The following is a 26,301-nucleotide window of genomic DNA, read 5'->3' on the forward strand; positions in this document are numbered from 1 at the left end:
TCCTGGTGAGTATGAACCTTTTTAAACTGATCTGCGAGTACAGATGGTGCATTCTTTTCAGAAGCCAGTTTAGCAGTACTGAGTTAAATTTAGTAAAAACACACCCTAAGGCCCAGCAGTTCTGTTCGTAGGTATTAGTCCCAAAGAAATTTTCCCACAAGGGGTAGGTAGAGACTGCTCGCAGTAGCAGTGTTCCTGCTGATGGGAGACCCAGAGGCAACAGCGTGACCCCCTTTGGGGAAGCTGACGGGCAGGCCATGAGAGATGAGCCCGCAGATATGATGTAGCAGCTCTGAGTAAAGGGATAAATGTTTACTCAGAAATACAGATAGGCCTTGAAACATTATACTGATAAGAATATTCAAAATACTATTTAAATAACTTAAAACACTCACATAAAGCAAAAGTGCATATTTTACACAAACAGATATTGATAGTGGATACACATCATGGCCCAAAATGGTGGGAAGAAAGGGGAGTGAGTGGGGGAAAAGGAGGTAAAGAAACTGTGGGGCAGCTCAGGTGGCCCAGCGGTTTAGCGCCACCTTCAGCCCAGGCCGTGATCCTGGAGATCGGGGATGGAGTCCCACGTCGCATGGAGCCTGCTTCTCCCTCTGCCGGTGTCCCTGCCTCTCTATCTGTGTCTGTCATGAATAAATAAATCTTAAAAAAAAAAAAAAAAAGAAAAAAGAAAAAAAGAAAAGAAAGAAAAAAGAAACTGTGTTGCAAGGTTGTGGCGGGGTGAAGACGGAGTCAGATTTCTGGTCACTAAGGTTAAATGTGCCTGACAGGCACACCACCAGATTCCTATTTTGCAGTTACAATTACGTCACAAAATATTTCCTTTGGCTCAGACCTCCTGGGCTTTGAGACATTTCCATTTTCACGAAGAATTTAGCCCTAATTCCCTGCCCTAAACATATGTCCCCTCTGCTACCCTGCATTGTCAAGCTAATTATTTTATACTGTTTCCTTTCTCACCTCCAAAGACTTAAGGGCCTCACCCAAACCCGCCCTCTGCCTGTAAGCAGGTTCCTCCCATTATGCTTTAGGAGGATCTGTGCTACATATATCCATTCATTCATTCCCACAACCAACACTCAGTTGTTGTTGTAAAGTTGTTGATAGTAAAGTACCTATTACTATCTTTAATTTCTGCCTCATCAGCTACTTTCCTTTCAATTCTTGTTCAGGATTTTCCTATGCTATTTCTTTCTTGTTGCCATGACAGCCCTCACTCTCATCTAAATTCTCTGCCTTGGGGCAGCCCGGGTGGCTCAGCAGTTGAGCACCCCCTTCAGCCCAAGGCCTAATTCTGGAGACCCGGGATTGAGTCCCACATCGGGCTCCCTGCATGGAGCCTGCTTCTCCCTCTGCCTGTGTCTGTGCCTCTCGTTCTCTCTCTGTGTCTCTCATGAATAAATAAAATATTTTTTAAAAAATAAATAAAAATAAATTATCTGCCTTTTCTGGTTTCTCTTATCTGTAGCTCCACAAAGATATAAGGATGCTCAGGGAAGGGTGACCAGGCAGGGTAAACAGAGTCAGAATAGGATTCTTGGAAGCAGTTGTACACCAACTGAAAGTTTTGTGCAATGAGGATATTAGTAGGTCACCAAGGCATGGGGCCTCCTATGATTACAGAATTGAGAGCAGCACTCTTACTACATTATTCCAGAGAAGCAGCTTTGGTCCACCTGGTTTCTCTGGTTCCATTCCAATTTGTTCTTACAGCTGCAGGATTTAGTGATCAAAAATTCTTTCAGTTTCTGGTTGTTCTGGAAGCTTTTTTATCTCTCCTATTTTGAACAAGATCCTAGCTGGATAAAGTATTCTTGGCTGGATATTTTTCTCATTTTGGAACTTGAATATATCATGCCAGTCCTTTCTGGCCTGCCAGGTATCTGGATAGGTCTGCTGCTAGTCTAATGTTTCTACCCTTTTAGGTTATAGACCTCTTGTCCCAAGCTGCCTTCAGGATTTTCTGTTTCTGGGATTTGTAAGTTTCACTATTATATGTCAGGGTGTTGACCTATTTTTATTGGTTTTGAGGGAGGGGTTCTCTTTGCCTCTTGGACTTGGATGCCTGTTTTCTTCCACCAGATTACAGGAGTTCTCTGCTTTAATTTGCTCTATATGGTATACCTTCTGCCCCCCTCCTTTCCTTTTCTTCTGGGATCCCAATTATTCTAATATTGTTTTGCTTTATGGTACCACTTACCTTTCGAATTCTCCCCCGCTGATCAAGTAGTTGTTTATCTCTCTTTTTCTCAGCTTCTTTATTCTCCATCATTTTGTCTTCTATATCACTAATTCTCTCTTCTGCCTCATTTGTCCTAGCAGTTAGAGCCTCCATTTTTTATTGCATCTCATTAGGAGCCTTTTTTATTTCAACTTGATTAGATTTTAGTTCTTTTATTTCTACAGAAAGGGATTCTCTAGTGTCTTCTATGCTTGTTTCAAGCCCAGCTAGTATCTTTATAATCATTATTCTGAACTCTAGTTCTGACATTTTACTTATATCCATACTGATTAGGTCCCTCGCAGTCAGTACTACTTTCTATCCTCTCTCTTTTTTTAAAGACTTTATTTATCCATTCATGAGAGACACAGAGAGAGAGGCAGACACACAGGCAGAGGGAGAAGCTGGCTCCACACAGGGAGCCCGATGTGGGACTCGATCCCAGGACCCAGGATCACACCCTAAGCCAAAGGCAGATGCCCAACTACTGAGCACCCAGGTGTCCCGTTCTCTTTTTCGAGTGAGTTTTTGTTTTGTCATGCTACCCAGAAGAATAGATGGACAAGGGAACAAAATACTAAAATGTCAACAACCACCCCAGAGAAATATACACTAATCAGAAGAGACCCAAAACCAAAGAGAGAGAGAGAGAGAGAGAGAGACTGACTATAATTAAACAGGTGAACAGACCAACACACTGGATCCTGTGTGTATTTTGACCCGTTTGTTAGAAAACTTAGTCCCAAAATTGTAACAAAAGAAAAACTTAGTGTATTTCAATTTTTTGTGGATAAAAGGATAGAAAGGATAGAATGTATCTAAAAGGATAGAATGTAACTGCAAAAATGAAAATTAAGTTTTTTAAAAAAAGGACTACAAACAGAAAGGTGAACAGAACACACCAATACACTATATCCTGAGTGTATTTTGGTCTGTTACTAAAAACTACATCTCAAAATTGTATGGAAAGAAAAATACATATATATGCAAAAACTAAATATATTGAATAGACAGAATGTAACTGTAGAGATGAAAATTTAAAAAAAGGCTTTAACAGAAAAAAAAATAATATGATCAGACAAGTGAGGAGAAAAGAGCCATACACTAATACACTAGATTCTGGGTGTATTTTGATCTGTTAGAAGAAACTGCATCCCAAAGTTGTAAAAAAAAAAAAAAAAAAAAAAAAAAAGACAGACATATATAGAAGATAAAATTAAATATAATGAAAGAGTAGAATATAACAGTAAAAATGAAAATTAAAAAAGATTTAGAAAAAAGTTGATAAAATAAGAATTTGGTTGAAAAAGAAAGTGAAAAAAAATTAATATTAAAAAACTAAAGAATCATGGGGGGAGGCGGAGGGACCCAAACGATGATTTCTATATGCTGTGTTCCCCTAGCACTGGAGTTTTGCAGTTCTCAATGCTTGGTAGTCTTGGACTTAGCTGCATGATCTTACTGATCTTCTGGGAGAGGGGCCTTTTGTGTTGATTGTCAAGTGTCTTTGTCCTGGGGCAGAGCTGCACCACCCTCACCAGGGGGCTAGGCTAAGTAATTTCCAGATTGCTCAATGTGGCTTTTTTTGCTCCCTGAAGGCTTTCCGTGCCACTCTAGAAGATGAGAGTGAAAATGGTAGCCTCCCAATTTCCAGCCTCAGAGCTGAAAGCTCAGGGCCCTACTCCTCAGTGCACCCTCAGGGAAAAGCAGCCAATCACTCTGTCTCCCTGGTCTCTGTCCACATTCTGTGCTCACCCAGCCTGTGACTGAATGTCTTTATCTCAGACACGAGACCCCCGTTTCGAGTCCCCTAACCCTGCAGACTCTTGTGGCCCACTCCCACACCACTCCTCCCTGAGGAGAAGGGGGGTCTCAGGTTCTGCCGCTCGCTGGGGCCCTGATTGGAGAGCAGTCGCGCCGACTGTGCCCCAGTTCATGGTTTATGGCCACCCTGAGCTGGGAGCCCACTCCCAGACCTGCTGATTGCAGCCAGCTTCCCCTCTTCTAAATCCTGGGAATTCTGTCACACTCAGGCACCCCCGAGCTTCCTGTGGCCCTGAGGATCCTGAGACCACTCTGCCCACCTAGGATTCTGCCCTGTTTTATCACCTGAGTGCCTTTCATCCCTCCACATTCCCTGAACCCTTCACCTAAGCAGACTTCTAAAAGTTCTTATTTTGTGCTGCACTGCTCTGTCACTTTCTGGTAGCTGGAGGCTGGAGGCTCCCACCTCCCGTGGTCTAGCTTCCCATATATCACCTCAGATTCACTTCTCTGCACTTCCTACCTTGCAGAAAGTGGTTGCTTTTCCATTTGTAGAGTTGCAGCTATTTTTTCAGATCTCTGGTTGAGTTTGCAGGTGTTCAGAACGATTTGATAGCTGTCTAACTGAATTCCTGGGATCAGATGAAACTAAGGTCTCCTACTCCTCTGCCATCTTGGACTCCTCCCAGCTGCAGGATTTATTTACATACAAGCATGGACACTCACCTGCTGGGTATTCCTGAGGCCTCAGCACTGTGCTGCAGTTCTTCAGAAGTTTCTTGCTTTGCATTAAATAATGCATCTTTAGTTACAACCTCTTCAGCTAAAATGATACAATAATTTAAATGTCATTTGTTGTGTGAATTGAAAAAGAAGAAAAAAAATCTCCAGAGTAGGGAGGGAATAGGATTTTTTTCAGTGAGCTCTGTGCCCAATATGGGGCTCAAATTGACAAGATTCTGAGATTGAGTTGTATGCTCTACTGACTGAGCCAGCCAGGTGATTTAATAGGGGAATAGAATTTTCAAATTAAAATAATCATCAGGTGTCCCAGGAGTGCCGTCACAACAGTCCTACAAAATGTGGTATAATATGGGAAGATAATAAAGGTCAGTGAGCTGGGGAGAAGGTCTAACAAGGCAAAGCATATTTAACGAAAATCATACATGGATAATAATTTTCTCAGAGCGTGGGGAGAACTTCATCTGAGATAAAGAAGTGTGTGGGTCTTCCAGACATGAAGAGATGTCTGAACATGACAATTACATGGAAGCTTTTACAGGGAAGAAGATGGGAAGCAAAGGAGTGGTGAGGGGTTCAGGGAATATGGAGGGATGATCAGAGAAGATAACAAGAATCACTAAGCTGAGTGATCTGTGACCAGGAGGGATGCGAAAAGGTAAGGGCTGAGAGAAGTCAGCAGGCAGAGGGCAGAGACGGGGAGGGAGGGCGATGGTGGATAGGGAATGTTGCCTCACAAGGGCCACATCAGAGTTGATGATGGGAAAAGGTGCTCATACACATGGGACCTGCCAGAAGCCGTCCTCACCCACTGGACTGATGTTTGTAACCTTCTCTTGAGCTGAGTTTCTACAGGGGCTCCTGTGAGCCAGACTCCAAGGCGGCCGTTCCTCTGCGACAAGGGCCTGGATGGCTTCTTCCTCCATCTTCAATGATGTCTGAAAAGGCAAAAAGAGGCTCTTAGTCTACACTGTGGTAAGGATGGGGGCTCCGGTTGAAGGGTATGGACTACCCCACCTTCAGTAAAGCAGTGGTACCAGCCCTTTGGCATGGCCTTGCTCTGTCTAGAGGTCTTTGGGAGGATCATCCTCACCGTTCTCCTGGCTGGTGGTGGTTGGCAAGGATCAGTGTTCTCTGGCTTGTAGATGTGTCACTTCAATCTCTCCCTCTGCCTTCACACAGCCTTCTCATAAGACACCACTTACCAGATCTGGGGCCCACACAGATCCAGGATAATCTCACCTTCATTACATCTACAGTTTCTTACAAAATAAGATTGCATTCACAGGTACCTGGAATGTTAGGGCCTCAATATATCTTTCAGGGGGACACAGTTCAAACCACATCATCAACTATATTGTTCTAAAAACACGTACAGGTAACTTTTATTCTCTGTACAACTATTTTCATAAAGATAAAATATTTCTGAAAAATAGAAAGCACCAGGTCTGACAGAATTAAGAACAAATTAGAAGCCAGAAAAAAACACCAAGTAATGAGAGGACTCCACAAGGACCATGTTTTGAGGAAAACTGAATTAGAAACACAGGACTTAATGGAAGATTCAATTATTTTTTAACTAAATGACTAGGAAAATGACTAAACCACTGAGAAATTGAGGGGGAAAACAAAATCCATTTGTGGTGATGTCAAGTTTTGCCCTGGATACACAGAATTAACATTACCATCATAAATGTCAGGTCTGTGCAAGAACACTAAGAATATAAAGCAAGAATCCGGGAGGTCAGGCTCGGGAGACAAAGCAGAGGCCCTCAAAGAGAAAACATGAGGCACTAAGCCTCAAATGAATGGAGGTACTTTCTGAAAAGAAGGGTCTAACTGCCCCTTCCCTGTCCTACTTAAGATGTGGATGTGCCTCTTAAGCTTGGCCCACAATGAGGCAACAGCATGTCATCCACACGAGCCCCTTGCATGAGGCATCCTTGATCTGACACCTGTTACAAGGTGAAGGTAGAGGGGCAGAGGTGCCTAAAAAGCTCCCACAGGTGAGAAGGGCAAGGAGGAGGTGGCCAGAAGGAGGGCTGCTACCTGCCACATTCCCATGAGCTGGGCACCTTGCTCTCCTGGGACCCAGCTGAGTCCTTGCCTCTAGCTGGTCCCTAGGGGAGCAGGCCTTGTGGGGGCACAGCCTGCATAGCCTCTGATGTATATGAAACAGGTCAGAACCAAGACATGCCTCTGACTGACATGGGACACCACAACTGTCCCCATTCTGTCAGGAATCCTACAGTTCTAAAACTTTAGGGTCTGTTCACAACTATTCACAAACTCGACTATTCACAAACTCTTCAAGTGCTTTACGGTGATGCACTTTCACATACAGCAAATTTTAAAGTCATAGATGAAAATAAGGAGGAGAAAGAAGCTTGTGCTATAGGAAAACTTAAGCAAAGAGTAGAGCCACTCAACAAAGGGGAGACAGGAAAGAAGAAACGAAACAGGAGTTGACAGAGGAGGTGGCTGTGTGTGGATGAGTGCAGGGTGCTTTCTGGGAAATGAAGACACACACACCCCCACACACACCCATACACACACAAACAAAAAGAAGCAACCTGAAGTGGAAATGCTGGGAATCTACCATGTTGGAAGCTGCTGATTCCAAAAGGACCCACAATAATCGAAACAGGAACAATGACTGCACAGTGCATGCAACTCTTGATCTCAGAAGTTGTCAGTTTGAGCCCCATACTGGGCATAGAGCTCACTGAAAAAAATCCTATTCCCTCCCTACTCTGGAGATTTTTTTTCTTCTTTTCTCAATTCAGGCAACAAATGACAAAAAGTCTGCTTAGGTGAAGGGTTCAGGGAATGTGGAGGGATGAAAGGCACTCAGGTGATAAAACAGGGCAGAATCCTAGGTGGGCAGAGTGGTCTCAGGATCCTCAGGGCCACAGGAAGCTCGGGGGTGCCTGAGTGTGACAGAATTCCCAGGATTTAGAAGAGGGGAAGCTGGCTGCAATCAGCAGGTCTGGGAGTGGGCTCCCAGCTCAGGGTGGCCATAAACCATGAACTGGGGCACAGTCGGCGCGACTGCTCTCCAATCAGGGCCCCAGCGAGCGGCAGAACCTGAGACCCCCCTTCTCCTCAGGGAGGAGTGGTGTGGGAGTGGGCCACAAGAGTCTGCAGGGTTAGGGGACTCGAAACGGGGGTCTCGTGTCTGAGATAAAGACATTCAGTCACAGGCTGGGTGAGCACAGAATGTGGACAGAGACCAGGGAGACAGAGTGATTGGCTGCTTTTCCCTGAGGGTGCACTGAGGAGTAGGGCCCTGAGCTTTCAGCTCTGAGGCTGGAAATTGGGAGGCTACCATTTTCACTCTCATCTTCTACAGTGGCACGGAAAGCCTTCAGGGAGCAAAAAAAGCCACATTGAGCAATCTGGAAATTACTTAGCCTAGCCCCCTGGTGAGGGTGGTGCAGCTCTGCCCCAGGACAAAGACACTTGACAATCAACACAAAAGGCCCCTCTCCCAGAAGATCAGTAAGATCATGCAGCTAAGTCCAAGACTACCAAGCATTGAGAACTGCAAAACTCCAGTGCTAGGGGAACACAGCATATAGAAATCATCGTTTGGGTCCCTCCGCCTCCCCCCATGATTCTTTAGTTCTTTAATATTAATTTTTTTCTCTTTCTTTTTCAACCAAATTCTTATTTTATCAACTTTTTTCTGGACAGATCATCCAAATAGAAAATCAACAAGGAAACAATAACTTTGAATGTCACACTAGATCAGATGGATCTAACAGATATTCAAAACATTTCATACTGGAATGCTTGGGTGGCTCAGCGGTTGGGCGTCTGCCTTCAGCTCAGGGCATGATCCTGGAGTGCCAGGATGGAGTCCCACATCAGGCTCCCTGCATGGAGCCTGCTTCTCCCTCTGCCCGTGTCTCTGCCTCTCTCTCTCTCTCTCATGAATAAATAAATAAAATATTTTTTAAAAATTCATACTAAAACAGCAGAATACACATTCTTTTCAAGTGCACACAAAACACTGTCCAGAATGAATAACTTTTTGGGCCACAAAACAAGTCTTACAAATTCAAAAGACTAAAGCCACTGTCATTTCAATAAACGCAGAAAAAATATTTGACAAAGTACAACATTCATTCATGATACAAACCCCCAACAAAGAAGGTTTATAAAGAGGGAACATACCTCAACCTAATGCTGTATACAAAAAAAATCAAAGCCAACATCATACTCAGTGATGAAAACCTGAGAGCTTTTCCCCTAAGATCAGGAAAAAGACAAGAATTTCTACTCTCACCACTTGTATTCAACATAGTACTAGAAATACAAGCCACAGCAATCAGGACAGAAAATAAAAGGCATCTAAACTCACTATTTGCAGATGACATCACACTATACAGAGTCTAAAGACTGCCAGAAACCTATGAGAACTGATAAATGAATTCAGTAAAGCCACTAGGGATGCCTGGGTGGCTCAGTGGTTGAGCATCTGCGTTTGGCTCACGGGGTGATCCTGGATTCCTGGGATCAGAGTCCCACATGGGGCTCTTGCATGGAGCCTGCTTCTCCTTCCTCTGTGTTGTGTCTCTGTCTCTTTCTGCGTCTCTCATGAATAAATAAAATCTTTAAAAAAATAAAAATAAAGCCACAAGATACAAAATCCGTAAACAAAAATCCACTGCATTTCTATACATGCACTTACAACAAAGCAGGAAAAAGAGAAATTAAGAAAACAGTCCCATTTTACAACTACATCAAAAATAATGAAATACCTGGGAACAAACTTAACAAAGGAACTGAAAGACCTGTACTCTGAAAATTATAAAACATGAGGGAAATAAATTGACAATGACACAATCAGAAATACTCATCCTCCTCATGTAGTGGGAGAAGATTATTATTAAAATATCCCTACTATGCAAAGAAACCTACAGATTTAATGTAATCCCTATCAAAACACCAACAGTATTTTTCACAGAACAAGAATAATCCTAAAATTTGTAAGGTACAACAAAGGTTCCCAAATAGCCAAAGCAATCTTCAAGAAGAACAACAAAACTGAAGGTGTGACAATCTCAGATTTCAAGCTACACTCGGTAACTGTAGTAATTAAAACAGTATGGTATGGGCACAAAAATAATAGACACATAGATCATTAGAACAGACTAGAGATCCCAGAAATAAACCCACGATCATATGGTCAATTACTCTTCAACAAAGTAGGAAGAACATGCAATAGGAAAAAGACAGTCTCCTCACAAATGGTGTTGGGAAAACTGTACAGCCACATGGAAAAGAACAAAACTTCAACACTTTCTTATGCCATACAGAAAAATCAACTCCAAATGGATTAGAAACGTTAATGTGAGACCTGATAGCATAAAAATCCTAGATAAGAGAACAGGCAGTAATTTCTCTGATATCCATTCATACCATTTTTCTAGATGTGTCTCCTGAGGCAAGGTCCAAAGGCAAAAATAAATTAAATAAAAAAAAAGCTTCTGCACAGCAAAGGAAACAATCAACAAGGTTAAAAGAAAACCTACTGGGGGTGACTGAGTGGCTCAGTAGGTTAAGTGTCTGCCTTTGACTCAGGACATAATCCTGGGGTCCTGGGATCAAGCCCCACATGGGGCTCCTGCTCAGCGGGGAGTCTGCTTCTCCCCCTCCCTCTGCCCTTTCCCTTGCCCCCTTGCCGGTGCTATCTCTCTCTAATAAATAAAATCTTAAAAAAAAAAAAAAAGACAACTCTAAAGAACAAACTGGTGGTTACAGAGAGGAGGTAGGTGGGGGGATGGGTGAAACAGGTGAAGGGAATTAAGAGTACAGTTATCATAATGAACACTGAGTAATATATAGAATCATTGAATCACTATATTGGACCCATGAAACTAATATAACATTGCACGTTGACTATACTAGAGATAAAATTAAACTTTTTAAAGGCACATAAAGTCAGAGGTGCCTGGCTGGTTCAGTTAGTAGAGCATGTAACTTTTTTTTTTTTTAAGATTTTATTTATTCATGAGAGATGCAGAGACATAGACAGAGGGAGAAGCAGGCTCCCTGTGGGTAGCCTGAAGCAGGACTCAATCTGGAGACCCTGTGATCACCACCTGAGCCAAAGGCAGATGCTCAGCCACTGAGCCACCCAGGCACCCTCATGCAACTTTTAATCTCAAGGTTGTGAGTTCAGACCTCATGTTGGGCATGGAGCCTCCTTAAAATAAAAATTTTAAAAATAATAAATAGATAAATAAAGGCACATAAAGTTAAACAGACATTTGTTGAGTGACTGGACCCTAGGATCACAAACTGAGCCAAAGGCAGATGCTCAACACTGAGCCACCCAGATGCCTGGTGACCACCAACTTGAAAAAAGGCAAGAGAAGAAAAGATCTGAGAAAATCTAAAGAAACCATTAAAAGGGTAAAAAATGGCAATATATATCTATCAATAATTACTTTGAATGTAAATGGACTAAATAAATCCAATCAAAAGACATAGGGTAAGAGGATGGATTAAAAAAACAATATCCATCTATATGCTGCCTACAAGAGACTCATTTCAGACCTAAAGACATCTGCAGATTGAAAGTGAGGTGATGGAGGAACACTTATCATGCAAATAGATGTCAAAGGAAAGCCAGGGTAGCAATACTTCTATTGGACAAAGTAGACTTTATTTATTTTTTTTTTTAATTTTTTATGATAGTCACAGAGAGAGAGAGAGAGAGAGGCAGAGACACAGGCAGAGGGAGAAGCAGGCTCCATGCACCGGGAGCCTGACGTGGGATTCGATCCCGGGTCTCCAGGATCGCGCCCTGGGCCAAAGGCAGGCGCTAAACCGCTGCGCCACCCAGGGATCCCCAAAGTAGACTTTAAAACATAGACTGTAACAAGCAACAAAGAGGGGCACTATATAATCAAAAAGAGGAAACTTCAACAAGAAGACATAACATTCATTTATGGATGAATAAAATATTTTAAAAAGAAAGAAAAAAAACTATATGTCAACAAATAAGACAACTTGGAAGAAATGTATTCATTCCTAGAAACATACAAACTACCAAAACAGAATCAAGAAGAAATAGAAAATTTGAACAGACTGATTAACAGCAAGATTAAATAAAGAATCAAGAAACTCCCAACAAATGAAAGTCCAAAACCACATGGCTTCAAAGGCAAATTCTACTGAACATTTATTTTTTTAAAGATTTTATTTATTTATTTATTCATGAGAGACAGAGGCAGAGACTAAGTAGAGGGAGAAGCAGACCATGCAGACAGCCCAATGCAGTACTCAATACCGGGACTCCAGGATCACACCCTGAGCTGAAGGCAGACACTCAACCGCTGAGCCACCCACCTAGGCGTCCCTCTACTGAACATTTAAAGAAGAGTTAGGGGACACCTGGGTGGCTCAGTGGTTGAGTGCCTGCCTTCAGCCCAGGGCGTGATCCTGGAGACTGGGGATCGAGTCCTGCATTGGGCTATCTACATGGAGCCTGCTTCTCCCTCTGCCTATGTCTCTGCCTCTGTGTGTATGTCTCTTATGAATAAATAAATAAATCTTTAAAAAATAAAGATTTTTAAAAAAGAAGAGTTAGCACCTCTTCTCAAATGATTCCAAAAGGTAGAACAAGGCTTCCAAACTCATTCTATGAGGACAGCATTACCCTGATACCAAAACCAAATAAAGACACTACCAAAAAAGAGAGCTCTAGGGAAATATCTCTGATGAGCACAGAAGCAAAAATCTTCAACAAAATATTAGCAAACCAAAGCCAACAATACAGTTTTAAAAATCATGCACCATAATCAGGTGGGATTTATTCCCAGGATGCAAGAGTGGTTCAGTATTCACAAATCCATCAGTGTGATATATCATATCAATAAGAGAAAGGATACAAACCATATGATCATTTCAATAGAGGCAGAAAAAAATATCTGACAAAGTACAACATCCATTCATGATATAAACCCTTGACAACGAAGGTTGAGAGAACATACCTCAACATAATAAGGGCCATATATGAAAAACTCACAGCTAACATCAGACTCAATGTGGAAAAACAGAGCTTTTCCACTCAGGTGAGGAATAGGACTAGGATGTCTACTCTCACTTTTGTTTGTTTGTTTCAAAAGAGACTGAGGGGAGGGGAGGAAAGGGGCAGAGAGAGGAAGAGAATCTTAAGCAGGCTCCACTGTGGAGCCTGAATGCAGGGCTCAGTCTCACAACCCTAAGAGAGAGATCATGACCTAAGCCACAATCAGGAGTCAGACATTTGACTGAACCACCCAGGCAACCCTACCCTCACCACTTTTATTTAACATAATACTGGAAGTCCTAGCCATAGCAATCAGACAAGAAAAAGGAATAAAGGATATCCAAACTGCTTAGGAAGCAGTAAAACATTCATATTTGCAGATGACACAATACTATATATACTATATAGAGAAAACCCTAAAGACTCCACTAAGAAACTACTAAAAATGATAAATGAATTCAGTAAGGTCACAGGATACAAAATCAATATGCAAAAATCCACTGCATTCCTGTAAACTAATGATGAAGCAGCAGAAAGAGAAATTAGGAAAACAATCCCTGGGCACTTGGGTGGCTCAGCCCATTAAGCAGCAACCCTCCAAGCTCAGCAGGGAGTCTGCCTGAGGATTCTCTCTCCTTCTCTCTCTGCAGCCTCCCCCTGCTTGCAGACACGTGTGCTCTCTCTCTCTAAAATAAATAAATAAATCTTTTAAAAATCCCATTTAGAATTCCACCAAAAAAAGGAAAAAAAATGAAGTATCTAATAAACTTAACCAAGGAGGTGAAAGACCTGTACTCTGAAAATCATAAAACACTGATGAAAGAAACTGAAGACAACACAAATGAATGACTTCCATGCTCATAGGTTGGAAGAACAAATATAACTGAAATGTCTATACTATCCATAGCAATCTACAGATTTAATGCAATCCCTATCAAAATACCAACAGCATTTTCCAAAGAACTAGAACAAATAATTCTAAAATATGTATGGAACCACAAAAGACCCCCACATAGCAAAATCAGTCTTGAAAAAGAAAAAGTGGGAGGTATCACAATTCCAGATTTCAAGTTATATTACAAAGCTATAGTAATTAAAACATTATGGTACTGGCACAATCAATGGAATAGAATAGAAAGCCCAGAAATAAATGAATGATTATAATCATTGACCAAAGAGTCAAAAATATGCAATGGGAAAAAGTATCTTCAACAAATGGTGTTGGGAAAACTGGACAGCAATATGCAAAAGAGTGAAACCACAACTTTCTTATACCACACACAAAAATAAACTCAAAATGGATTAAATGGGAGAGCTGAAATCATAACATTCTAGACAAGAGCACCAGCAGTAATTTCTCTGACATTGGCCATAGCAAAATCTTTCTGGATAGGTCTCCTGAGGCAAAGGGAAAAAAAAAACAAAATAAACTATTACAACTACACCAAGATAAAAGCTTCTGCACAACAAAGGAAACAGTCAACTAAAAACAATCTACCGAGTGGGAGAACACATTTGTAAATGGCATATCTGATAAAGGATTAATATCCAAAATATATAAAGAACTTAGGTAGCTCAACACTAACAAATAATTCAATTTTAAAAATGGGTAGAAAACACAAACAGACATTTACACATGGCCAACAGACACACAAAAAGATGCTCAACATCACTTATCATCAGGGAAAAACACATCAAAACCTCAATGACATATCACCTCAGATCTGTCAGAATGGCTAAACCTAAAAACACAAGAAACAAGTATATTGGTAAGGATGTGGAGAAAAAGGAATCTTCCTACACTGTTGGTGGAGATGCAAACTGATGCAGCTACTATGAAAAATAGTATGGCAGTCCCTCAAAAAAAAAAAGAAAGAATTACCATATGATTCAGCAATTGCGCTATTATTTACCCAAAGAAAGTGAAAACACGGACTTGAAAGGATATATGTACCCCTGTGTTTATAGCAGTATTATTTATAATAGCCAAACTAGGGAAACAGTCCAAGTGTCCAGTGATAGATGACTGGATAAAGATGTGGTAGACACACACGCACAATGTAGTATCACTCAGCCATGGAAAGGATGAAATCTTGCCATTTGCAACAACATGTATAATGCTAAGTGAAATAAGTCAGAGAAAGACAAACACCATGATTCCACTTATACGTAGAATTTTAAAAACAAAAGGGAAAACAGAGACAAACCAAAACAGACTCTTAACTACATAGAACAGATAGATGGTTAGTAGAGGGGAAGTGGATTGGGGGTGATGGGTGAAATAGGCGAACAGGATTAAAAGTACACTTATCTTGGTGAACACTGACTCAGTGTTCAATATAGGAAACTGCTGAATCACTATTAGATACGTCAAACTAATAGAATACTGTAATGTTAACTACATTGGAATTAAAAGAAAATATAAAGAACTGACTTACAGGTGCAGCTGTGTGATCTTGGGCCTGCCAGTCTTGCTAAGCCTCCAATTCCTTATCTGTGCAATGGGGAGAACATAGTCCCTTTACAGAGTTCATGAAGATCCAATGAGATAATGAACACAAAAGCCCTCTATAAACTGCAAGACCCCCCATGAGGGAATGTATTATTATATTTTAAGATTGGCTTAATACCAGATACACAAAATTACTAAAATGAAGAGGATTTGATCATTCTAACGCAAAATATATCCAAGACTATGGCATCACTTTTTTTTTTCTCCAGACACAATGGATCCTCATAGAACTTTTTTGTTTCTGTTATTTGGGATCTAGAGAAACCAGAGTTTGCTGGAAAAAGAGACTTGTCCCTGATTAACTATTAACTGCCTGACCTCCCCCAGAACACATACATGCCAAACCTCTCACTTGAAAAATTACAATGTAAAACAGACCTGCTGACAGAGAAAGGGCTGAGTTGAGAATGGGGAGGATGGGACAGAAAATGGAAGCAGGAAAAGATAAAATGCAAGGAAAGAGCAAACACAGTGGAAGATGTGAGACTGCAAAGGTCAGATCAGACTTTGTGTCTGCTTATCATCTTCCTGAGGTGGAAGAGCATTAAGGTTAAGCCTGAGAAAGAGGCAGAAGAATGTTTTCACATATAGGAAAGTTCATTACAAACACCACACTGATCTACTGCTCTACATCTCTGTTAAAGACACAACAGGAGTACTGAATACAGGGTTATGTTGCAATTCAGATGATATCTTAAGGTCCCTTCTACTTCTCCATCAACATATCCAAACACTCAACAATGTGTCTGACAATAAAATTCTATCAAAACCGAGCAATAAGAAACTGGGAAAAATAAAGTTCTCAAGAGTTTTCATTTAAATCTAGTGTTCTATGACAGGTAAGAATGCCCCTCCACAAACACACCCAAATGTGTGCATGTGCACACACATGCTATAACTGCTTATAAATCCTATTTTTGATTAAAAAATAAGGCTTCCATGGCACCCAACTATTTTTTTAAGATTTTATTTATTTATTTGAGAAAGAGAGAGAGAGAGTGAGAGTATGAACAGAGGGAGAAGCAGACTCTTCACAGAGCAGGGAGCCTGACTTGGGCTCAATCCCAGGACCCCAGGATCATGACGTGAGCTGAAGGTCACCTGCTGCTCAACTGACTGAGCCACCCAGGTACCCCACCCAACTTTTTTAAGGTTTTTTTTTGTTTTGTTTTGTTTTGTTTTGTTTTGTTTTGAGAGGGAGAGAGAGAGAAAGCATAAGGTGGGGGGTTGCGGGTGGAGAGATGCAGACTGCCTGCTGAGCAGTGAGCCTGACACGGGCTCAGCAGAGGCCTGAGATCATGGCCTCAACCAAAAGAAGACACTCAACCAACTGAGCCACCCAGGCATCCAGCACCCAACTTTTTTTTTTTTTTTTAAGATTTTATTTATTTATTCATGAGAGACACAGAGAGAGAGGGGCAGAGACACAGGCAGAGGGAGAAGCAGGCCCCATGCAGGGAGCCTGATGTGGGACTCCACCCCGGGTCTTCAGGATCACACCCTGGGCTGAAGGCGGCGCTAAACCGATGAGCCACCCAGGCTGCCCCAGCACCCAACTTTTTAGCAAGAGTCCAAACTTTAACAACCCTGCAAGATGTTTCCACGTAATCTCCCTATTTCTTCCCACACTCTTCGCCAAACAAACCCTACTCTTTAGCCATGCTGGTTGACTTGCTATTCCTTAAAAATACCAGCAAGGAGGGATACCAATAGCCTGGGAAATTGGTCTTTAGTTCATGTGGTCTCAGGTAACCTGGATAAATGTGCTGAGATTATAAGTGGTAGGTAGATCTTTAGCTAGAGTCTAAAGGTCTAAATCCTAGCTAAAAGGATATACTTTTTTTTTTTTTTTAAAGCCCTTGAAAATGACAAGACCTGCTTCCTGAGGGCCCAGAGAGCATTCTCATCCTGTTCGCACACTTCACAGCAGTGGTGCCTCCCTGTGAGGACACAGAAAACCGCAAGAGGCCGTCACTCTGCCCAGAATGCCCCTGGGGTCCAGTTCTATGAGCCATCTTACACAGCTTTTAAGCATTCACTTAACATGAGAGAATCTTACGTCTTATGACCACTGCTATCTTTTAGTCAATTATCATCCTCACCATTCTGACAACTGCCTACTTCCATTCATTACCTTCCCATCTCCAGTCGAAATGAAATGAAATCACTTGGAACAGATGGGTGCTCATCGTCTCATAGGTAAGTAGGAATGTCTGCCCACTGTGGGGCTCCCTACCTCCTCTCAACTTCTTCACATAAACAATTCTGGGGCTTTATGTAACGCTGGCTTTTCATAGCTGAAGAAATATGATAGAACCATTAGCCATGTCAGTAGGTAAATATCAAGTCCTATTTATGCTACATTATATGGGTAAACACCATAAGTAATGCAAGCCCTATACATTTTATCTCACTCTAGTGATTTTATTTCATGAATCATTTATTCTCCACTTATTGTCAAAATATCAATATTCACAGATTACCAATGTGGTAACTGATAAACCATGAATGACTGGGGTATATCATGAACCCTCTGAAATCATACACATAATTTTGAATGTACCCACATTTTCCAGGGAAAAGAGTCAAGTTTTCAACAACTTCTGGGGAAAAACCTGTAGCACCTCTCACCAGAGGTTAAAAAACACCACACTGTGGAGTTCTTAGTTCTTCTCTTTGAACTTTCTGTGTACTTTTTCTGTTCTCGATCCATCTGCAGACCACAGATTTTGTATTCACTGCATGGCTTATCCCATTGCCAGAGGCCCGCACAGAGCTGAACAATAACCAATAACCACCAGCAGGGGTGGTTTACCTGGAGGTAAAGACTGGAGATGGAAAGTGGGGAAGCTCTGCACATAGGAGACTGCACTCGAAACAGAAAAGAGAGAACCTGCTTAAGCCCAAAGCTGCACTTAAAATGGTCCAAGAGGGGATCCCTGGGTGGCTCAGTGGTTTGGCGCCTGTCTTTGGCCCAGGGCGCAGTCCTGGAGACCCTGGATCGCGTCCCACGTCAGGCTCCCGGCATGGAGCCTGATTGTCCCTCTGCCTGTGTCTCTGCCTCTCTCTCTCTCTCTCTCATGAATAAATAAAACTTAAATAAATAAATAAAATAAAATGGTCCAAGATTAGAGGCAGGGAGGATACTGAAGAAATGTTACTAAGGGAAAAAGGTAAATCTGGAAGGCTACCATCCAAACAGGTATAGAATTAGATATGTAGAGCAGAGGTATATAGCAGAGACACTTCTGGTCAGAAGGTCAGGTGACATGAATTCTAGATGTTGCTATGTCTGTTGAACCTGGACAACTCATTAAACAACCTGAGTTTGGTTTTCCCAACTATTGGGAAGGGTATCGGACAAGAAGATTTTAGGATTCCAACATTTTACAATTCCAAATGTCCTTAGAAGCTTGCTTAGATACAGGGTTAGACTAAAATATACATATAAAAACTCGAGGACACAGATAAACAAACACCAGTCAGCGTCTGCTCCCAACATCCACACTAAACACCGACTGGCGCTCACCACTTACTTCTTCAGGGTTTTCTTGGCAGAGTTCAGGAAGTTCACATTTCAAGGGGGGTTTCCTGGGCAGGAGCTGGAGACTCTGACACTCCAAAGAGGCTCCTTGATCATCTGTCACCAGTGGGTACAGGCCCTGTCCCTGAGTATAGATACACGCCTAGAGACAAAAGATTCGAATACCTTGAAGAGGCACCCTGATAGGACCCAGACTGAACAGCAGTTAGGGACAACTCCCAGGGAACACCAGACGAGCCCCATTTTATCTTTGAGAGAAGCAGCAAGTAAGACAGAGGAGCAACACAGAGAAATTCATCCATTTGATAAACAAGAACTGCACACCTACTAAGACTCAGACTTTGTGCTACATTCTGAGGATATCGTGGCAAACAAGAAACAAGGCAAAGAATCCCTGCCCAGAAAACAGAACAAACCCAAGTGGATGCTTACACTAGTAGATGGGACTTTAATGAGGACCAGGGTGTGTTACACTATCTCAAAACATCTTCCAAGAATTACTTGTTAATTACAAAGGGAAAACAGTAACTTTATAATACAGAAATCCAAGAGATACCACCTTAACCTCATCAGTAACAGGACAACCCATCACCATGGGCCTCCTGATGTGATGCACTCACTATCATGACAAAATAAAGACAAACCCAAATTTATGGGCATTCTGTAAAAAAACTGGTTTTGTATTCTTCAAAAATATCAATCTTATGACAGACAAAGAAAGACCAAGAACTGTTCCAGATTCAAGGAAACTAAAGAAGAGGCAACTAAAATGCAACATGTGAGGCTGGACTGTATCCTGGATCAGGGTAAAATTGGCAAAAAAAAAACCACTGCTGGGATGATACGGCAAAATGTGAACAAGGACTACTGTGTATATGATAGTATCATAACAATTTTAATTTCCTAAAATGAAATCTTTGTATTCTGGTTATACAAAAGAATGCCCTTGTTCCTCAGAGGAGGCACATGAGGATACAATGGTTACAACTAGTGAATCTGGGTGAAGAGGATACAGGAGTTCTCTATAAGATACTTCTGTAAGTTATAAATCATTTAAAAATAGTAACTTAAAAATTAACAGACAAGTGTTCCCCAACCTGCTGTCCTGGGTCTCCTGTGTCTTTCTGTAGATTCTCCAGCATAGTCACGACATCCTTCCTGCTCTCCAGATGACAGGCCTGCACCCGGGCCTGGAGCTCTTTGGGCAGGATGGTCAGGAACTGCTCCAACACGAGCAGCTCCAGGATCTCCTCCTTGCTGTGGGTCTCAGGCCGCAGCCACTGATGGCAAAGTTCTTGGAGTTGGGCCAGAGCCTCTCGGGGTCCTGTTACCTCCTGGTAGCAGAACTGCCGGAAGCGCAGGCGGCAAAGTTCCCGAGTGTCGCAGCTGCTTTCCTGGAAGCTGCACATCTGCTCCCAGGTGGGGTCTTCCTCCTTCACTTTCACAAGGCTGTCTCCATTTTCAGAGGTGGGGCCTGGCAAAGCTTCATCCATGCTGAGCTTTAAGGCTTCAAGGAAAAGGCTCATTTAGCCCACTTTTGCACTTCAGAAATGTTTTTCCAAATGTACATCTAAGGAATAAGAATGGATGTAAGTTACATGTAAGTTACAAGAGCTTCAAAATTCTATGAAACCTATTTTTGTTCCTATTGTACTTTTGTTCCTATTGTACCTCTCACTCAGAGCCTCTCACTCAGAGCCGGCTTGCCTATGTTACCAGTGAGATTAATCAGAAATATATCTTGAATCCTAAAGGGGTTGAGCCAGGAGGTGATGGATGTAAGTAAAGGATGTGAGGGAAACAGGGTTAACAGTAAGAATGCCTGAGCAGCCTACACTTCAGCTGGAGAGAAATAATTGTATTCAGTGCAGAGCTACAACACACTTTTTCACCTGTGTACTTCTCACAGAATATTCCACCTTAAAAGCAGGGAAGGTTTCCAGTCTCCTGTCCCCTAAAAGTTCTTATGATGAGATTTCATCACTCCTTTCATCAAGAGGTGGAGTCTATTTCTCCTTCCCTTGAATCTGTGCTGGCCTATGACTTGCTTTAGCCAAGAAAATATGGCAGAAATGGCTCTGCAAGAGGAAGTGAACACTGCTATGAGCCTGCCATGCTGTGAGAAAGCCCAAGCTGGCCATGCAGAGGTCATGTGGATTGGAATCCAGGTGCCCCAACTGAAATCCAGCAGCATCTAACTCCCAGCTGATAGCAACCATAGGTAACTCCAGCAGTAGAAATCCTCAGTCAACCAACAGAATCATGAAAAATAATTTCAATATGTTTTACAGCACTAAGTTTGGGGTTTCAATTTATTACATTTTTAATGTAAGAATAGGTAATTGAAATACATGCTTCGTGTTCTTTTTCTCTCCCTCCTTACTATCTCCTTTTGTGTTCTCATTAATCACAATTTCAGCGTATCTCTATTCCAAGAACACTCAAATCTGGCTGACTCCAGCTAACCTTTACATTCCTGACTCAGATCTTAAAATGCCAGTAGGATGCCTTCCAGTTTCCAGCTTCTCCTGGTCATAATTTCAACACATCCCAAACTGAAATCCAAGTCCCTCAAAGCTGTCCTCACTGCTCTCCCCATTCCATTGGCATCACCACCATCGCCCCAGGCTGAAAACCAGTCTCTACACATTGAGTCCAGCCGATCCTTCCTCGGAAGCACCTGGTGCTGCCATCCCCTCCCCTTTCATTCTCCTATTACCTTTACTTACATTCACGACTACAATAATGTCCTGACCTTCGCCGGGTTTTTACTGGTTTTTACTGGTTTGTCTGCCATTCGGTGAACATTTGAGCACGTCATTATTTTCCTGGCAAAACGCTAATCCCGGAATAAAAGACACAGCCTCTACCTCCTGGAAAGCCATGGTCTTCGCAAACTCAAGTCACCGCTGACTGCTCGGGCTTTTCCTAGCCACCTTGTCCTCCACGGCCAGGACTGCCCTTCTAGGGAGGCACATTTCCCAAGTCACGGTGCATACGCCATCCTACAACTCCTGTCCGGACCAAGGAAACTCCTTTGTGCTCCAGACTATTCGTGGGAGAGCGAGCCCGACCCTCAGCGCCCACCGGGTCCTTCTCCGGCTCTCGCCGCCACCCCCCCCCGTGCCCACCCCGGGGGCAGAGGCCCCGTCCCCACAGCCCCAGCGAGCCCGCCCCCACCTGGCGTCCAGGCAGCAGGGCCGTCCGAGTCACCGAGGGGCACCTGCGCCCCCGAGGCACCCCGAGGCACCCCGAGGCACCCCGCAGGCGCCGGATACCAGCACGTCCTCCTGCTCTTCAGCGGAGGAAACAGCTCAAGGATGTTGCTCAGCAAAGACGCGGCTCTCCCGACCGCACAGGCTCCCGAAGCCGCAGAGCCCGACCCGCCGGCAGCCGAGCGGGGCTTTTGTAGGAACGCGGTCCCGCCTCTCTAGGATCCCGCCGCCACCACCCCGCGCAGGCGCGGCGCGAAGCCCAGAGCGCGCCGCTCGTCCCCGTGGGCCCTTTCCATCAGCAACGGGATGGCAAAGCCGAGACCCTTTTGTGAGGCTCCTCTCGGGCTTCTGGTTAGACGATGAAGGAACAAGTACAATATGGCAAGCAGCACAAATTCCTAAAATTTAAATATGCAGGTGATCTATTCCCAATAAAAATTCAATTTGCATAGAGACCATAAAATGAAGAATGCCCCATCCCTAAAGTTAACCATTGTTAATATCGTGTATGGGTTTCCCAGCACACTATCAGCCACGTAGTAGCACCCAATCAATCAACGTTTGTTTACTGAACGTTTATGGGATCACAACATGAATTTGCATCTCAGCCTTTTCTGTTACCTTGGAGATCTTTCCATACGAATTTATTTAACAGCCTAATAGTTTTCCATTGTATGGATGCACCACAGTTTACTCAACTATCCTACTGTTTTATAGTACACGTGTACACATATATATGTGTATATGCGCACATATATATATACACATACACTAAGTAATGCTGCAGAGAACATTTAATAGCTTTACATGCTCTTATAACTCCAGGTTAACTACTACACATTAGAATTGATCTGTCAAAGAGCATGTGCGTTTAAAATTTTATATACAGAACCCCTATTTTGAAGGGCAGTGCTGTTTAAAAGCAGAAGAATCTAAGAGAAAAATCCAGAAAAAAATGTAAGTATGGCTGTTCACAAAATCAGAATTATAAATGACCAATTAACATCCAAGAGACCAACGCTGACAGCAAAAATATTCTTTAAAAACCGCTTAAAATACTTATTTTGTATCCACCAGAATGTCATATATGCAAAAGGATAATTCCCAGGTTTGATGTAGGCATGGAAAAATGGGCATTTTCAGACTAACAGAAGGTACAGATTAGTATAACCATCCTGGAGGGCAATCTGGAAAATGAATCAAAAAGCCTTAGAAAAATGTGCCTACCTCTTTGTCTCATTAATTTTAGTCACAGGAATTGAATGAAGGAAAATTCTACAAAGTGAGCAAAGCTGTATGTCCAAGGATGTTCACTGAAATACTGTTTATGGTGACAAACTATAAACTAAAATGACTAATGGTAGGAACATGTACCACAGAATGTTGAGCGACCTTTCTTAGAAATTGTCTTCAATGAAGACTTTTAGTTATCTGGTGTCTTAATCAGGGCTTTCTTTTATTTGCTGGCAAGGAAACAAGGGCATTTCTTGGACTCCCAGGACCCACTGGGAATATAGTGGACCTCAGGAGAGGAGGGTCAGAGTCACTTCTCCAGAGTCTCTGAGTCTTCATTCTTTTACTTCTCACTGGGCTGGTTTGTTTCTATTTGGTTTTCATAAGACCACAAAAATGGTTCCAGCTCTAGATTAGTTTCTTGTTCAAATGCCTAACGAAGACCAAACAGAATCTGTGATCCAGTATGAAACTTCTGGGGGTATCCAAATGACCAAGCCTGGCTAAGAGGTCCCCCACCCTGGTCTAATGCTCAGTGGTCAGAGAAGGGTCACATGGCAAGCTGCCCACTCAGGATCGTGGCAGAAATGATAGAATGGACTGGGCAGACAGGCAAATTGTCCTTTTCTTTTACAAATCAAAACTGTTAATGATATGAAGTCCAGTGAGAAAAGTGAAGTGTTTCTATGCATAAAAAAGATCAGTATCTCAGAATACATTAAGAGATTATGTCTAGACCACGCAGCAGGATGATTTAGTTTTTTTTTTTTTACATGTTTTCAGGTCTTTACAAAGTATATGAATTTCTATAATAAATATAATGGGCAATTATATATTAAAATTAAGCAGAAATTATCAGTACTAATCACGATTCATTTGATTGTCATATATATACATGTATGCACGAATGTATACATGCATACATGCATGTATATACATGCATATACATACATACACTAAACAATGATTATTTTTGACAGGTGAAAATTAGGATGCTTTATTTTTTCCTTTCCTGTTTCTCCATACTACATGAATTAACGGCACATTTACTAATAACTGTATCAGTTTTTTAAACAGGAGTGAGCAGGAAATGTTCTTTTTTGAACATTACAGGATACTATCCCAACAGAAAAGCTGATCAGTAGAAGATACTTCACAATACAGCTCATCCTTTCTGGGCTGCTATCCTCTGAATAGACTTACAGCTTTCCTTTTAGGGCACCTAACAAGTGTTGCATTGCAAGCAAAACCTTCAAGATCTGTTATAACATTTGCCCTTTGTTCAATGTTTCTATAATCTTTGAGAAATAGAGAAGAAAAGCACATTATCAAAATATACCTATATCCAGGGGTGCCTGGTTGGCTGTCGGTTAAGAGCCCGGCTCCTAGTTTTGGCTCAGGTGATGATCTCAGGGTTCTGGAATCCAACCCTGAGTTGGGCTCTGCGCTGGGTGTGGGGCCTGCTTGAGATTCTCTTCCCCCTCTCCCTTTACCCCTCCCTGCCCCCATGCTCTCTCAAAAAAAATTTAAAATATTCCTGTATCCAACATATATGTTCAAGTGGTTATGAGTGCGCCCCCAGGGCACCGATGAGAAGACAATTTCCTTTGGGACTGTGAGAGGGAGTAGGCTAGTTAAGGTGTCCATGAATTTAGAACACTTATAATGTGTGTACTAAGAAATCATCACATAAATTTTCCAGTTATTGAAGGGTATGTCATTCTTCATGCTTTGACTCTTGTCATTGTCATTTATTTTTCATGAGAAAAATAGACATTCTGTTCTTTCCTTCTTAAATGGAACAGAATCAAACAGATTTAAACTATGACTCAGAGCTGAATGATAGGTACTGACTTCAGCACAGCCATCAAAACACTTGGGGGAAAATCTTCAATACCAACTTAATTTTATCCATCAAGGCAGAATAAAAGAAACACAGCTTTATGACCCCGTAAGGAATGGAATATGACTGTTCCATGAAATTCTTTAGTGTCTCAAAAAGTTGCTCTGCCTCTACAGATTTGGTCCTCCTCCAGGAAACAGTATTTTTTTTTTATTTTTTTTAATGATAGTCACACACACAGAGAGAGAGAGGCAGAGACATAGGCAGAGGGAGAAGCAGGCTCCATGTACCGGGAGCCCGACGTGGGATTCGATCCCGGGTCTCCAGGATCGTGCCCTGGGCCAAAGGCAGGCGCCAAACCGCTGCGCCACCCAGGGATCCCCAGGAAACAGTATTAACTGTGGCACCTGGTCAGCCTGCACGCAGCCATACACAGGTGGAACGAAATGGATCAAAGACTGCAAAGTGGCTGTTCCAGCCTTCATGCTCCCCTTTCTTCTTAGTGACAGAAGCTTAGTTTTCAGCGATTCACTCTGCAAACCGGAACAAGACACTCTCCAGACTCCCTTTCCTAAGTTTTGGCCTGCAATCTATGCTGAAGTGACTTCTGGGAGGCTGTTCACAGAGGGCTGGCTGAACTTGGAGGACTCTTTGTCCTTATGCGTCTTTTTGCATGTGATGGCTGGAGCTTCAGCAGCCACCAAGGATCATGTGATGTCAGGACTGATGGTGTGCACCAGGATGATGGAGCAGAAGAGCAGAGGCAGGATCCCTAGCGGTGTCACAGAACCACTTTATCAGTCCTGGACTGCTTGTCTCCAGATTTTTCTATCTGAGAGAAAAACAAGCTTTTGTGAAGTCACTCTTACTTTGTTTCTAAATTATATGCAGCTGAACCAAATCCTCACCAATACACAAGTGTTCATTCCCATGGCAGACTAAGACGCTGTTTCCAGACATAATATCCTACGCAGCTACTGCCAAACAGCAAGCAATGAGGATTCAGGAGTGCACCCCCCCTAAGCTCAATATTCTTCATCATTACCACAACATTTTAGTATTCACAGTATAAAATCATGATCTCCTCTCAATTGACTTTATTGACCTCCAAGGAATTCCAGAACAAGCAATATTTTAAAATTACATTATTAGATGGCATCTGG

General features: G+C 42.3%; 1 protein-coding gene and 1 long non-coding RNA gene across 9 annotated transcripts in view; one reads left to right on the forward strand and one right to left on the reverse strand.

The window, feature by feature from the left end:
* Window positions 1-26,301, reverse strand: part of PGBD1 (piggyBac transposable element derived 1) — a 58,756-nt gene that overhangs the window by 4,098 nt on the left and 28,357 nt on the right. For 5 of the 7 annotated variants that reach the window (XM_072813709.1, XM_072813708.1, XM_072813707.1 and 2 more), the window contains 4 exons: window positions 19,945-20,417; window positions 18,840-18,989; window positions 5,556-5,685; window positions 4,733-4,829 (listed from right to left, as the gene is read on the reverse strand). In XM_072813709.1, the coding sequence (XP_072669810.1) occupies window positions 4,733-4,829; window positions 5,556-5,685; window positions 18,840-18,989; window positions 19,945-20,373 (806 nt within the window). In that variant the 5' untranslated portion in view covers window positions 20,374-20,417. Of the gene's footprint in view, window positions 1-4,732; window positions 4,830-5,555; window positions 5,686-18,839; window positions 18,990-19,944; window positions 20,418-22,027; window positions 25,349-26,301 lie in introns of those variants that run through there. The other 2 variants (XM_072813710.1, XM_072813712.1) reach the window with 2 other exon arrangements.
* Window positions 1,813-21,229, forward strand: LOC140626166 (uncharacterized). Of its 2 annotated transcripts, none has more exons than XR_012025364.1 (3): window positions 1,813-5,722; window positions 17,160-17,502; window positions 18,023-21,229. It is a non-coding gene; the product is annotated as an uncharacterized lncRNA (long non-coding RNA). The 2 variants fall into 2 exon arrangements; XR_012025365.1 differs by lacking the exon at window positions 1,813-5,722 and adding an exon at window positions 13,902-16,432.

This window comes from Canis lupus, chromosome 37, assembly GCF_048164855.1.
Source record: "Canis lupus baileyi chromosome 37, mCanLup2.hap1, whole genome shotgun sequence".
In the NCBI taxonomy this organism is placed as follows: domain Eukaryota; kingdom Metazoa; phylum Chordata; class Mammalia; order Carnivora; family Canidae; genus Canis; species Canis lupus.